The sequence below is a fragment of the Eschscholzia californica genome, unplaced genomic scaffold (assembly GCF_041429995.1).
Source record: "Eschscholzia californica isolate CP2 unplaced genomic scaffold, dmEscCali1.0.p SCAF_1, whole genome shotgun sequence".
NCBI classification, from domain to species: Eukaryota; Viridiplantae; Streptophyta; class Magnoliopsida; order Ranunculales; family Papaveraceae; genus Eschscholzia; species Eschscholzia californica.
The window spans coordinates 26998613-27011831 of NW_028238198.1; the positions used below are offsets into that span (position 1 = coordinate 26998613).

The window sequence follows — 13219 nt, forward strand, 5'->3', positions numbered from 1 at the left end:
ATCGGTAGTGTCATATCTGTAGAGTTAGGGTGTTAGCAGGGCCGGCCCTGAGGGGCAAGCGAGCAAAGCCTCGCTTCGGGCCCCAGGGTCAAAGGGCCTCACGAAAGGTAAAAAATGAAAAACCAAAGGGACCCCGACCTTGTCGGAGAAGAGAGAGAGGTGAGGTGGTGAGAGAGAGGTGAGGTGGAAAATTTCCCCATAAAATATATTTCCCCAGAAAGTTTTTAAAATTTTACATATTCCCTTTAAAATTTCATACCCCGGAAACTATTTAGCTTTCCCCAAAGCGCAGGCCTTACTAAACCTCAACGCCACAAATATTACCAATATAAAACCTCCAACGCCACAATCACAATCAAATCACAACCAACACTGTCACCATAAACATATAAAAAAGAAGGTTGAAACTTATTGAGCTCTTTCCTCGGAGAATCATTTTCTAATATATATTTTTCGGTTTAAAAATACTAAACGACATACTGATTCCCCGAATTCCAAATTCGCCGAACCACTTAATTGTCAGGTCGTTCATGGGCCGAGAGGGCTCTCCCGAACCCATGCCTATTTTCAAGTAACTCAACCAGGTCGTTTAATTCAGAGGGCAAGTTATGAACACAAGTTTCTTGTTTAAACCTCACATTATGTGCAAAGAAAACACAGAAAGTTCTGATATACAAATTTTTTTCTTGTGAAACGCGTGTAGGCCCCATTTTTAAAACTCGCTTCGGGCCTCCCAAATCTCAGGCCCTGGGTGTTATGGAGACGAAGGGAGTGGTCAACAAAGATAAACATAGAAACTGTGCGGGAAAAAGAAAAGAAAAGAGAGAGATTAAGCGAGAGCTGAGAGGAGGAGAAAAATCTATAGAGAGACAAGAGAGATAGTGAGACCGACAAAGAGAGAGATGGGATAGGAATAGAGGAGAGACAACAGAAGGAATGTAGATGAGACGGTTGTGGCGGTTGGTGTGCGTGTGCCAATAACAAAAATAACGTTTGTACCTTTTTACGTTAGATTTCCCGCCACTAGAGGCGTCACGAGCTTCTGATTTATTGATATCTATAGGCGCCTCTATAATTGATTTGTTTATTAATGTCTGTAGGCGCTCCTCATTGATAATTTTGTAGGTGGTTTATTGGAAGGGAAATGTCTTCATTCCATGCTCAAAGGGTTATTCACACTAACACCTAAACTTATTTTTACCCTGACACATGTTGGTCAAATGTCTTGACCAATTTAAGTCAGTAAGATGAAACTTGAACTTACACTCAAGTAATCAGAAAGATGAAATTGATGTGTAACAAAAGACATTGGTACAATCCTACCGACAGATAAAAGAAAGCAAAATTTGATGCATCTTTTGTCGGTGTGATAAAACCAATATGTCCATTACATGTTCGTAGCTTTGCGTCGACCTATTGTGCAATCTGTCGGACTGGTACTTCTAATAGGTTACCTTCATGAAGTTTTTTGCATTTCAAGAAATAATACCACTTTCATTGAAAGAAAAACTTATAACAGGGATTCATGGGATGTTACTATAATAATTTTTAGTGGGTGATTCTTCCGATTTTATAATTTCATTTGGATCAAAATAAGAAGGTGAAATTTCTCAATCTTCCATTGTTTTCACCATTAAAACATCAATAAAAAGCTTCAATAATTTGAATATGATGTTAGAGGAAGATAATTGTTTAATTTCATGATTATTCCACCGACAAAAAAACTTTTAAGTGTTGAGTGTGGTTAATAAAAGAATTAGCTTAGGAATTCCAGGTTTTGGGAGTGGCGGAAGATTTTAGGATTTTTAATCAGCTTGGCTAATATTGACTTATCAATGATTGTGAGTGAAATTTATCTCGGTCAAGACAAAATGGCCAAGTCACAAAAAAAGAAGACAAAATGGCCAAGTGAACCCGAATTTGAGTGTGAGTGAGTGTATATAAAATTCTCTTTATTGGAAAAGTTGCGCACTTAGCAATAACACGGAACACCTAGAGAATTCCCTTGGTTTATTATTTTCTATAGGCACCACCATTTATTACCAACAATAGAGACTCTGAAATTCAAATGATTTGTCAACAGTTGGTAACCCAAGTGGTCCAAGGTGTTGACATAAACTCCAGAAACCCCTGGAGGTCTCAGGTTCAAATCACCAGAGAAGGTGGAATCTTTGGTTATTTGAAATGAGATTATTAGGGTATTAATAATAATGTAGATGGGCTTTAGGCCATAGTTTAGATGGGCTTCAGGCCATGGTTTAGATGGGCTATAGACCCGGTTTGTTTGAGTTTGTATGGGTAGTAATTGAGCTTATCACATCTATGATGTATCAATACCAATTGTAATGGAATTACCAAAAAAAAAAAAAAAAAAAAAATTCAAATGATTTTGAAGTGGGATTCCAAATAATATGCTTGATTCAATCAGGAGATTTAGACTATGCTGAATTATGTGTCAATGAAACTCTCAGTATGTCCCAACTTCTTCAGATTTCTCCACAATCAAACTAAGGAGAAAAATAACACTTGGGATCTATGTAACAAAAAAAACAATTCTTAACATGCATCTAAAAGATTGGCAAGCAAGACCCCTTTTGCATTCGGGGAAGGGGTTGTTCTTCGCTGAAGGTCTCATCAATGGAGGTATTTCAATAGAAAGAGAAAGAAAAAGGAGGGAAGAAGAAGAGAGAGACAGATCGGTTTAGTTTGATTAGCTGTATGATGTTATATCATGTATCCATGCTAGTTCGCCCTACCCGGTAAGGAGTGTAATCACGGGTTGCATGCCAAAAGAATAAAAATATCTTCTTGTTTTAAAATTCGATATCTATGGTATTAAGGTAAATATATTGTAAACAAGGGGTTTTAACTAAGTTAAGCCCTATCCGTTACACTCTATAAAAACACTTGACGAAATTCATCTTTTCTTCTCTCTCAAATAGCTAGCTCCTCTCTCAACCTTATCAGGAGCAGCTTAATCCTATTTTTCCCAACTACTAGTCATGGCTTCTTCTTCCCTCGTCCTTCCATCCCTCTCTCTCAAAACCCTAGTTTTATCCAAAACTAAAAACCCTTCTTCCCTCTCTTTTCCTTCTCTTTCTCTCTTAACCCTTAGGAGAAACCCCATTTCCATTTCTTCATCCTCTAACCGGTACCTATCCTTATCTTCTCGGTTCCTTACTAAGGTAGCTATTTCCTCAGAACTCGACCAGGATTCCGGTGAAGAAGAAGTTAATTACTCCCCTGACTTGAAGATATTTGTGGGTAATCTTCCCTTTAGTGTTGACAGTGCTGAACTTGCTGATTTGTTCCAACAGGCAGGAACTGTTGAAATGGTTGAGGTTTGTTTCTTTCTTTACTAAATCCCTTACTAATTCTTTTCAATTAGGTTTGAAATTTGCATGAACTAAGAATTCCATTTTTTGTTTATACATGTGGGGTTTAGGGTTTAAGAACATTTATATCTTGCAACTTACATTGGATGCCATAGCAAAGCTTGGACCTTTTTGTGTATCTGTACTTTCTTGAACATTCATTTGTTCAATTATGTATAAAAGTAGTTGTATTTGACATTCTTGATTTGTATATAACTTGGTTGAATTGAACTTGAACCCTAATTACATTGTTAAACAAACACAATATTCACCTAAAATGAGTACAAAAGATAAGACAGAGTTATTATAAACTGAACTTGGTAGCCTATGATGACCAGGTCATTTACGATAAGGAAACTGGAAAAAGCCGCGGATTTGCGTTTGTCACAATGTCTTCTGTAGATGAAGTCAAAGCTGCAGTTCAACAGTTTAATGGCTATGTAAGTTTTTCTCATGCTTTAATAGTCTTTATCATCATTTGTGTTTTACTAATTGAAGTAGGAAATCTTTCTTCTTGCTTAAACCCTATCCTTTTGTTTTATGTTTGCTAGGTTTTTAAAGTCCTTAGATTAGGTTGTTCTCCTCTAACTTAATAAAGTCAATTGGGTCAAACTAAATTGACTAGTTTCTCGCATTTTTTTTCGGCCCCGCGACGATTACCTCCGCCCTAGTAGTGGCCTTTTTTTTTATGGATAGTAAACACCTTAGGTATGGTCTCTTTCTAATTAAGATATTATGTTGTGACAGGAAGTTGATGGGAGGCAACTAAGGGTAAATTCTGGTCCTCCTCCTCCAAAAGATGATTTTCAATCAAGAGGATCTCGAGGTGGATCAAGTTTTGGAGGTAGATCAAGTTTTGGAGGTGGATCCGGTTCTGGTTCCTCTCACAGGGTTTACGTCGGTAACCTTTCATGGGGTGTTGATGAATTAGCACTTGAGACTTTGTTCAGTGAGCAAGGAAAAGTCACAGAGGCAAAAGTGGTTTACGACAGGGAAAGTGGCAGATCTAGGGGTTTTGGGTTTGTCAGTTATAGCTCTGCTGAAGAGGTTAACAGCGCAATTGAATCTCTAAATGGAGTTGTAAGTAATTTGGACCTTAAATATATTACACAATTTACTAGATGCTAGTCTACGTTTTTGGCTTTTCTTTCTTCTACACTTTCCTATTTGGCGGTTGATGTTGTTGTGAAAATATCTTCGACCCATTTTCTTCGCGGACATTGCAAGTTCTCTTGTTCTATACTACATGATCTTTTAAATATCTAATCCTTCTGGTTCTTTGGTTCAGGATTTGAATGGCAGAGCAATTAGGGTTAGTGAGGCTGAAGCAAGACCACCAAGGCGTGAATTCTGAGTTTCGCATCTATCTTCAAGAAGTCTTTAGGTATAAATCTAAGCTCGGAGCAATTAAGTTACTACTAAAAGCAATGTGAAGTCGTTTTTGTGCTGCCATTGCTACCTAAAATGGTTACATAGGTCCATCATGTCTTCTTTCAGGTGCCAGAATTTTGTGTTGTTTAATTAAGTTCTATTATATGTTGTAGCTTAAATGAATTTGAATGTAATCTTAGCCTTTTTCGGAAGAAATAAGATGCTAATTTTGATTTCCATAACATAATTGGGCATAAATGGGACACTATGTAAGTTTCAACTTAATTTTTTCTACCAAGAAGTGGGTATTTAGTTCAACAAAAAAAAAAAGAAGTGGGTATTTTCATATGTGAACCAACATCTATTTTCATATGCGCACTTTTGGTGGGTGATAAAATTGTGAAGACCTGCCCCCCAATTTATGAATAGTGATAGAAGACGGTTTCTCTGCTCTGTGGCGGAGCGATTGTGGTGGCGCCGCCTAGATAAATTTTCTCTTTCTTCTATCAGTCTCTGTTTTGTTAAACCCTCGCCAGATCTGGCGAGGGCTTCCTCTACTTTTCCCTCTTTCTCTCTCTTTTATTGTTAATATGGTTTTGTGGTGTTGAGATTTGTGTATGGAATGATCTGGTTATGGTGGCGAAGGTTTTGTGGTGGTGTTTAGTGTTGCTGTCATGGTGGTGGTGTGGTGGTGGGGAATGAGGGTAGTGGTGAATGGTGGTGGTGGCGGGTTTAGTGGTGGGATAGTGGACGAATCTGGTTGTGGAGGGGTGATTAGTGGCGGTGTTGGGATTATAATTGGTGGTGGTGTGGGATGATGGTGGTAATGTTCATGTTGGTGGTGTTATGGTGGAAAGTGGGTTGTGATTATGGCGGCGGTGGTGGTGGGTTCAGTGGTATGGTGGTGCGATCTGTGGTGTCTTTCACTATATTTGATACTATGGCGACAACGGTTTTTCGGCGACGTTGGCGATTTTCGGGCAACGACGACGGTTTTCCGGCGACGGTGACGGTTTTCCGGTGAAAGCGTCGGTGTTTGGTTTAGTTTTTTTTTTCCAGTTATCTTGTCGACCTATAGGGTCTTTTCATTCTCGACCTTTAGGGTCTTTTCATTCTCGATCTTTAGGATCTTTTCATCTTTCGACCTTTAGGGTCATTTTTTTGAGTCGTGTCTAGACAATTTCTTTCTTTATGCGGCACTTTACATTTAAAGGTATGTAACTCTCATGAAGTTTTCAGAGGGGAGAAATAAGAATTATCATCCATGTAACATTGTGATTTAATCACTTATGAATGAAAATGGTTTCGCTTGGTTTCAATTTTTTTTTTTTTTTTTTTGTGAAGATCTTTGTTTGAATCTCATTGTATCTACAGAAATTTCTTTCTTTACGAGCTTCATTATCTTGGATTATTGTGTATGGTGCTCCATGCTAGCAGTTGTCTCTTATATTAATTATGACAGTGGACCAAAAAGAGATAGTCGAACAGATATAGGAGATACGACTCCATAATCGACAGAAGTTTTTTATTTGAAAATTTTTGTTCTTCTTGTCATAGTTCATCCGTTGTGGTTGAGTGGTTAGAGATATATTATTTACTAAAACATTTTTGTGCTGGTAGTGAAATATTCTTGTTGTTGATATTTTTTGGGTTATTTTCCAAATGCCCCCAACTTTGTGACCAGCTTCCTGCCTAGCCCCCTAGACTAGCAAAAATACCCATATGGCCCCCTTTTTGAGATTCCGTTATAACACCGTTAACCAGTCAACATTTCTCTCTCCTCCATCTCATAACCTTTCTCTGCCACCTCATCTTCTAGCCAACTCATCGTCTTTTCAGGCAAAGGTCGCCGACCGACCATTTTTCCGGCCGGCGACCTTCAAACCTAAAAAAAATTTTAATTTCTCTCACCTCTCTCTCTCTAAAACTTTTTTTTTTTAAAATTTCCTCTTTCTTCTTCCTCTTTCTTCTTCTTCTTTCTCTCTTCTTCTTCCTCTCTCATATCCCTCTCTCTCTCTAAACATATAAATAAAGAACAGAGATCTGTTCTTTAACAGAACATAGATCTGTTTTGTTCGGAACAGAACATAACATAGATCTGTTCGGAACAGAACAGATCTCGGAACAGAACAGAAATCGGAACAGAACAGAAATCTTTTCTGTTCGGAACGGAACATAGATCGGAACAGAACGGAACAGAAATCTGTTCTGTTCGTGGAATCTATCTGTTATGTTCTTTGTGCAAGAACAGAACAGATTTCTGTTCAGTTCGTGGAACAGAACAGACCTTCAAGATCTGTTCTTTTCAACTATCAAAACAGACCTTGAAAGTCTGTCCTACCTCCGGCGAAGTCGCCGGAGGTCTAGAGAGAAAGAAGAAGAGAGGGGGAGAGAAAGAGGAAGAAGAGAGGAAATAAAAAAAAATGTTTTTTTTTAGAGAGAGAGACAAAAAACAAATTTAGAGAAAGAGAATTTTTTTTTTTTTTTTTTTTATGTTTGAAGGTCGCCGGCCGGAAAATTTGCCGGTCGGCGACCTTCACCGGAGAAGATGATGAGGTGGCGTAACAGATGATGTGGCAGAGAGAGAAAAAGAGATGGAGGAGAGAGAGAGTAACGGAAAGTTAAAGATAACTGCAAAAGGGGGCCATACGGGTATTTTTGCTAATCTAGGGGGCCAGGCAGGAAGCTGGTCACAAAGTTGGGGGCAATTTGGGAAATAACCCATATTTTTTGATTTTTTATTGTACGGAGTTTTTCATAGTGGTGTTTCTAGATTTGATGGGGATGCTGATGGTGGTGGTAGTAATTAATCTGTAATTAACATAAAGTAGGAAGATTTTCAGAGTTAAATTAAGGGACTAATTAAATTTTAACTATTTGTAGGCTGAACATTTTTGAGGAAAATCAAAAGTAATAAGTAGGAAGGAATATCACATCTAGGGAGAAAATTTGAGTAATTATTCTATAACTGATAGGGTGATACACTGATACATAAAAGATTTGATAGAAAATAAAGATAACAATGAATTTATTAGTTTAAAGAAATAAATAGTAAGAGAAAAAAAATGATTAATCAATTAGTAAATATAAGAAATTTTAGAAAGAAATAATTAAGAAAGATTTAGAATTATGTTTATTTCTGGAGGGGAGTATCAAGAGTTTAGAGGGAGTATCAAGAGTTGTACATTTTGAGTAAATCTGGGAAGGAAATCTAAATGAAGATTCTTATTAATTATTGTTTTTTTGCTTAAGATAGGAGAATGGAATCACACAATTTATTCATCTTTATTGGCTTAATAAACATGCTATAATGAGTATATGACAAAATCCTCCTTTTTACTATATCTGAAATGAAATAAGTCTTCTTCTAATGACCTTGTAAATTCTTACTCACAAATCACAATAACAACCAAGGTATGTTGCAGATATACATACACGTCTTTGTGTGCTTATATATGACTGTTTGAAAAGGGTGAAATGGCGCGCTAAAACTAAATGGTGTACTCAAAACCGAGTAAGGTAATTGTTAGGAGTTGCAAAGGTTTCAGTCAGTTAGATGCAAAAAGAGGTCTATACTCATAACTGAGTAGCGGAGAATCGCTTATATGTTACTCTTGTTGATGTTCTTCAATATTTGAGAGAGTTTCAAGTAATCTACTCTGAGCAGCAGGATTTGATCGCCGACATAATCAAAATTTAAAACTTTTCTCCAACTTGGGTAATCGGTATGAGTCCGACTTCTGAAATTTGAACTATTCGATTGAATTTGATATTTTCATGTGAAATGACTTTGGGCCTCTGATTTACTTCTTTTAAGCTTTCTTGTCTTTAGTTGCTGATCAGAGGGAAACCTGATAAATATTGACATTTCGAAGGTTAGAATTCTACCTTCTTTTACTCATGTTTCAACTCTGTTCTTTTTAGCTCTTCTTTGAAATTAATAGTTTAAGTATTGTAGAATCTTATAGATCTTCTGTCTGAGTAATTAAATTCCGTAAATTTTTCTTCATCATTGTGAAGCTCCATCTTTCTTGTGCAGGAGTTCATCGAGGTCACTAATTGACTTAATAATTTTCTTGATTAACCATGGCGCATATTATATCAACATCCATGAGGTCAGTCATCTTAATCCCCCGGTAACTATTTTCCAGCTCCATTTATGGAGAAAATCATGCCCCTAAATGTCCCTATATGGATTCAGCAATAGAATGAAGTAATGAACACTTTTCCGGGTTATAGGGACTACTTCTGCATATATATATATATATATATATATATATTGATAGACTGGTTCGAGTATCTGAGTTGTTTTTCACATGATTCCAGAGATCATGATGATATTGAAGTTTCAAACTTCTCCTCAAGCAGAAGACAGGATAAGATTGAGCCCATACAGGTACCTGAATCAAGTGCAAGACTGGTGGTGAATGACGGACCTGGGAAACTAGGCTGGCTCGGGATATCTATAGTACGATTGGGCGTCTTTTCTGAAGACATTAAGAATTTGAAGAAGATATTCGATCCTGAAGGACCATTCATTCGAAAGTGGAACAGAATTTTCTTAGTTGCCTGTATACTTTCACTGTTCATTGACCCATTATTCTTTTTCTTGTTGGTTATTCGGGAGGAGATGTGCATTGAGCTGGAGAAACACCTTAAAGTAATCCTCATGATTTTCAGGTCTTTGACCGATATATTTTATGTAGTTCAGATAATTCTTCGTTTCCGAACAGCTTATCTTGCCCCTTCATCTCGTGTATTTGGGAGGGGACAACTTGTTGTAGATCCTGTGAAGATTGCTTTAAGGTACCTAAGCAACGGCTTCTTGCTTGATTTCATAGCAGCACTACCGGTTCCACAGGTAGATACGAAGCTTCTCAACTATTTTCAAGGTTCCGCCTAGTCTAGTTGAGTCTCGGTCAATTTCAATGTGATGACTTAGGAGGTGTTTGTTTCATCTGAAGATCTGAATTGACTCGAGTCAGGTTTCGGATGTTTGTTTTTTATCCGACCCGTGCGACTAACATCCGGATGGCTGTGTCTAGCTAATTTTTTGGTCCATTCAAGTAAGACATAATATATCTTTGTGTTAAGAGCTCGTTGAATGAAATAACTTGAAATGACTATTGGACCCTTGACCAAAACAAGTCAAACTCAGATCCAGATACTTCACACTCAGGCAAGTCAGATTAAAAAAGACACCAGCTTTATTGGAGTCTTAGTTAAGATGCCTCTTTTCTTACCTGATTCAAGAAATTCCGCGTTGGGTTTCCATGGACTCTCTTATTACCGTTGCTCAGAGTTCTCAAGTTAAGTGTCTGAGTTGGGTTGATTTGAGGTTGTCTTTCCATCTCATGAACGAAACTTCAAATTTTGCAGGTGTTAATTTGGACTACAGTTTTCAATGCAAGTATTTCAAGAATGACAAATACCAGAATTGTTTTTGCATGTAGCATCATTTTGCAATATGTACCGAGGCTATTTATTATGTTTCCACTATCATCGGAGATCAATAAGGCGAGCACTGTTGTAACGAAGACAGCATGGGTTGGAGCTGCTTATAACATGATGCTCTATATCTTAGCAAGCAATGTAAGTTTCAATCTTCTTTCTTAATTCCATTCAAACTAGAATCTCATTTGAGGTAATTCTTAAACTCATCTTTTTCTACACGTTAAAGGCAGCAGGAGCTTGTTGGTACCTCTTATCGGTTGAACGTCAAGAATTCTGTTGGAGTAATGTCTGTAATCTTGATGGTGCATCTTGTCTTGATAGTTTTTTTGACTGTCGAAATATGGAACATCCAGATAGGGTTGCTTGGTTTCGATCTAGTAACATAACTGAACTATGTAATCTAAGTAATGACTTCATCAACTATGGAATATATGAATATCTATTGTCTATTGACATTACGTCATTGTCATTCTTTCGGAAGTTCTTCTTTTGTCTTTGGTGGGGTTTTCAGACTCTGAGGTAAGACGTTTTGTCTTAGTTGCATTCTCACGAATTAGTATTAAACTCCTGAACTGTACTATCTCAATTTACCCGTGTTCTAATCTACTTGTGTAGCTCTATAGGACAGAATCTTGAGACGAGCACTTATACAGGCGAAAATTGTTTTGTTCTCATGGTCGCCACTACCGGTTTGGTTCTCTTATCCCTGCTTATTGGGAATATGCAGGTAAGCCTATCTATCCATAATTTTCTCCTCTAGGGGTTCTTCCTATATCTTATAGAACTATCTAAATGGTCATAGTAATTCTTCATCCATAGACATATTTGCAATCTCGGACTCTTCGACTCGAAGAGTGGAGAATAAAGAGAACAGACACTGAGCAATGGATGCAACATAGACAGCTACCTTTGGAGCTGAGGCGTCGGATTCAAAGGTACTACCAATTTAAATGGACAGCAACTCGAGGTGTTAACGAAAAAGGTATCCTCAAAGACCTACCAAAAGGCCTCCGCCGAGATATTAAACGACACTTATGTCTTGATCTAGTTCGCCAAGTAAGTTGAATCTCTTCGCTACTTAATTTTCATTCAAATTGTTACAAGACAAGTAAAAAAAACATGTAGTATCTATAGGAGCACTTTCCGAATGGCTCATAGAAGCCCAAACAATACCAGTTGGCTATATGATTTTTGGTGAAACAACTATACTGATCACTCATGCGTTTTTGGTGTAAAAACAGGTACCCCTTTTTGATCAGATGGACGTGAGGATTTTAGATGCAGTATGCGAGAGACTAAATCCGAAGTTATGTACCCGAGATACAAAAGTGGTACGTGAAGGTGATCCTGTCAATGAGATGTTATTTATCATTACAGGCCATCTTAATTCTTACACAACCAATGGCGGACGGGCTGATTTCTTCAATTCATGTCGTATTGGGCCTGGTGACTTCTGTGGTGAAGAACTCCTAACATGGGCCCTCGAGCCACATTCAAGTGACACCCTCCCATTGTCGACCCGTACAGTAAAATCTGTATCCGAAGTAGAAGCATTTGCACTCATTGCAGAAGACTTGAAGTTTGTAGTTCTTCAATTTCGTAGACTTCATAGTAAAGAACTTGTGCATAAATTGCGATTCTACTCGCCCCAATGGCGGACTTGGGCAGCATGTTTCATACAAGCGGCTTGGCGTGGGTTTAAAAGAAGGAAGTTAATCGCCGAGCTCAAGGCCCATGAGAGCCTGACAAGGACGGAGGGGACATTGAATCCAAAGACGACCCTACCTGTTTACGCAACGCGCTCTATACCGAAGTTTAGATCCGTTAGTAGAAGGGTGAATTTTGCCATGGGAAGTTCAGAACAGAAGCCTTCGGAGCCTGATTATGAGTGAAGGAACAGAGTTGTCTTTGGTTAGTTTCAGTTGAACTATATGTTTTCACTCCTTCCAGTGACAAAAGTTAAGTTACATTTTGATGGTAAATTACTGGCTTATCATGTTTCATTCAGCTTTAAATACGGATTACTTCAACTTGAAATGCAAATCAGATTATTCTGGGGTTTAAGTTAATGGTCTCTACCTTTTTTTTTTAATGGTCTCTACCTTGATGAAGGAAAATAAGGAAAATGTAGTTTTCTTATGATTCTGTCAGGAATCAGTTTATTTGGGTAATTGAAATCCTAGGAATTGGGGTTCTGAGGGATGAATTCCACCCAAGTCTTTTGTGTTTGGTTATACCACAAAATGAGTCATTTGATTCACAATTGTTGGTACTCATTATTGTGCACCAAATATACCAAAAAAAATGGCAATAAGTTATGTTTGTTATTGGATGGTGCGGACCAGCCTTTTGGGCTGGTAGTGATATTGTTCGCTTTCTCACACATAAGCTTCACGATTTTAAAAGGCCTCAATAGGGAAAGGTGCTTAACCTATTAAGAGGAACACTACCCTTGTTTTACAACAATGTTATAAGAATTTCAATTTTCAAAAGATATGTTTACTAATGTGTCCTAATCACCAAGTACACGATTAGTTTTTCAGTTTTTCCTTTTCTCCATCTAGACCCTCTTGTTATATTTTCCTAGTTTAATCTCATGTCATGCTGAAAAGAATATATTAAGTTAGAAGAATTATACTTTAAAAGTATCACAAGTTTTATGTCATTCATAAACAAATGTCCCAACCTCGGACGTACAAATCAGATGAAAAGTTAATCACGGGTCCTTTTGAGTCTTCAATCACGGTCCTATTGAGTCTTCAATCTGAACTGATGACTGAAAATGTAGTGCTCTAAATCTCTTCGGTGAAGATGGTCATAGTGATTTCTCTCCGAGAGTATATGCATTCTCATTTATAGCACCATCCATCTACTAAGGAAGAGGGAAAAAAAATTAAGTGTCTTAATGAAGGTGACATATAAAACCAGAAGTTGACTTTGGGCTCTCATTTCACCCCATACTCCACTAACTTGGACTCTAGGTTTTCCTAGTAGCTGTGCTGTTATGTCCAACACGTCTC

The 13219-nt window shown here is 37.6% G+C and overlaps 2 protein-coding genes across 5 annotated transcripts; both read left to right on the plus strand.

Annotated features, from left to right (window-relative positions):
- The first annotated feature begins 2907 nt into the window (after window positions 1-2907).
- LOC147565620 (30 kDa ribonucleoprotein, chloroplastic-like) lies at window positions 2908-8264 on the plus strand. 2 transcript variants are annotated; one of them, XM_086652130.1, is made up of 5 exons: window positions 2930-3341; window positions 3713-3814; window positions 4122-4454; window positions 4663-4758; window positions 8171-8264. In XM_086652130.1, exons 1-4 carry the CDS (start codon window positions 3003-3005, stop codon window positions 4726-4728), a joined length of 840 nt encoding a protein of 279 aa, XP_086508256.1. In that variant the 5' UTR covers window positions 2930-3002; the 3' UTR covers window positions 4729-4758; window positions 8171-8264. The 2 variants fall into 2 exon arrangements, with proteins under 2 accessions (XP_086508255.1, XP_086508256.1); XM_086652129.1 differs by lacking the exon at window positions 8171-8264 and having other exon boundaries at window positions 2908-3341; window positions 4663-4987.
- On the plus strand, window positions 4769-12268 carry LOC147565621 (protein CNGC15b-like). 3 transcript variants are annotated; one of them, XM_086652114.1, is made up of 10 exons: window positions 4769-4871; window positions 8171-8470; window positions 8563-8620; window positions 8785-8860; window positions 9072-9606; window positions 10125-10337; window positions 10426-10718; window positions 10815-10926; window positions 11019-11255; window positions 11441-12268. In XM_086652114.1, the coding sequence occupies exons 4-10, from the start codon at window positions 8832-8834 to the stop codon at window positions 12089-12091; spliced, it is 2070 nt and encodes a 689-aa protein (XP_086508240.1). In that variant the 5' UTR covers window positions 4769-4871; window positions 8171-8470; window positions 8563-8620; window positions 8785-8831; the 3' UTR covers window positions 12092-12268. The 3 variants fall into 3 exon arrangements, with proteins under 3 accessions (XP_086508240.1, XP_086508239.1, XP_086508241.1); XM_086652115.1 differs by lacking the exon at window positions 4769-4871 and having other exon boundaries at window positions 8173-8470; window positions 8578-8620; XM_086652113.1 differs by lacking the exon at window positions 4769-4871 and having other exon boundaries at window positions 8171-8620.
- Window positions 12269-13219: the final 951 nt, after the last annotated feature.

What these genes read in the sequence shown, in the direction of transcription:
- LOC147565620 (XM_086652129.1), top strand. Translation starts at nt 3,003, where the DNA reads ATGGCTTCTTCTTCCCTCGTCCTTCCATCCCTCTCTCTCAAAACCCTA. An exon ending in GAACTGTTGAAATGGTTGAG is followed by an intron (nt 3,342 to 3,712) that starts GTTTGTTTCTTT and finishes TATGATGACCAG; the next exon opens with GTCATTTACGATAAGGAAAC. An exon ending in TTGAATCTCTAAATGGAGTT is followed by an intron (nt 4,455 to 4,662) that starts GTAAGTAATTTG and finishes TCTTTGGTTCAG; the next exon opens with GATTTGAATGGCAGAGCAAT.
- LOC147565621 (XM_086652114.1), top strand. Translation starts at nt 8,832, where the DNA reads ATGGCGCATATTATATCAACATCCATGAG. An exon ending in CAGCACTACCGGTTCCACAG is followed by an intron (nt 9,607 to 10,124) that starts GTAGATACGAAG and finishes CAAATTTTGCAG; the next exon opens with GTGTTAATTTGGACTACAGT. An exon ending in TGCTTATTGGGAATATGCAG is followed by an intron (nt 10,927 to 11,018) that starts GTAAGCCTATCT and finishes CTTCATCCATAG; the next exon opens with ACATATTTGCAATCTCGGAC.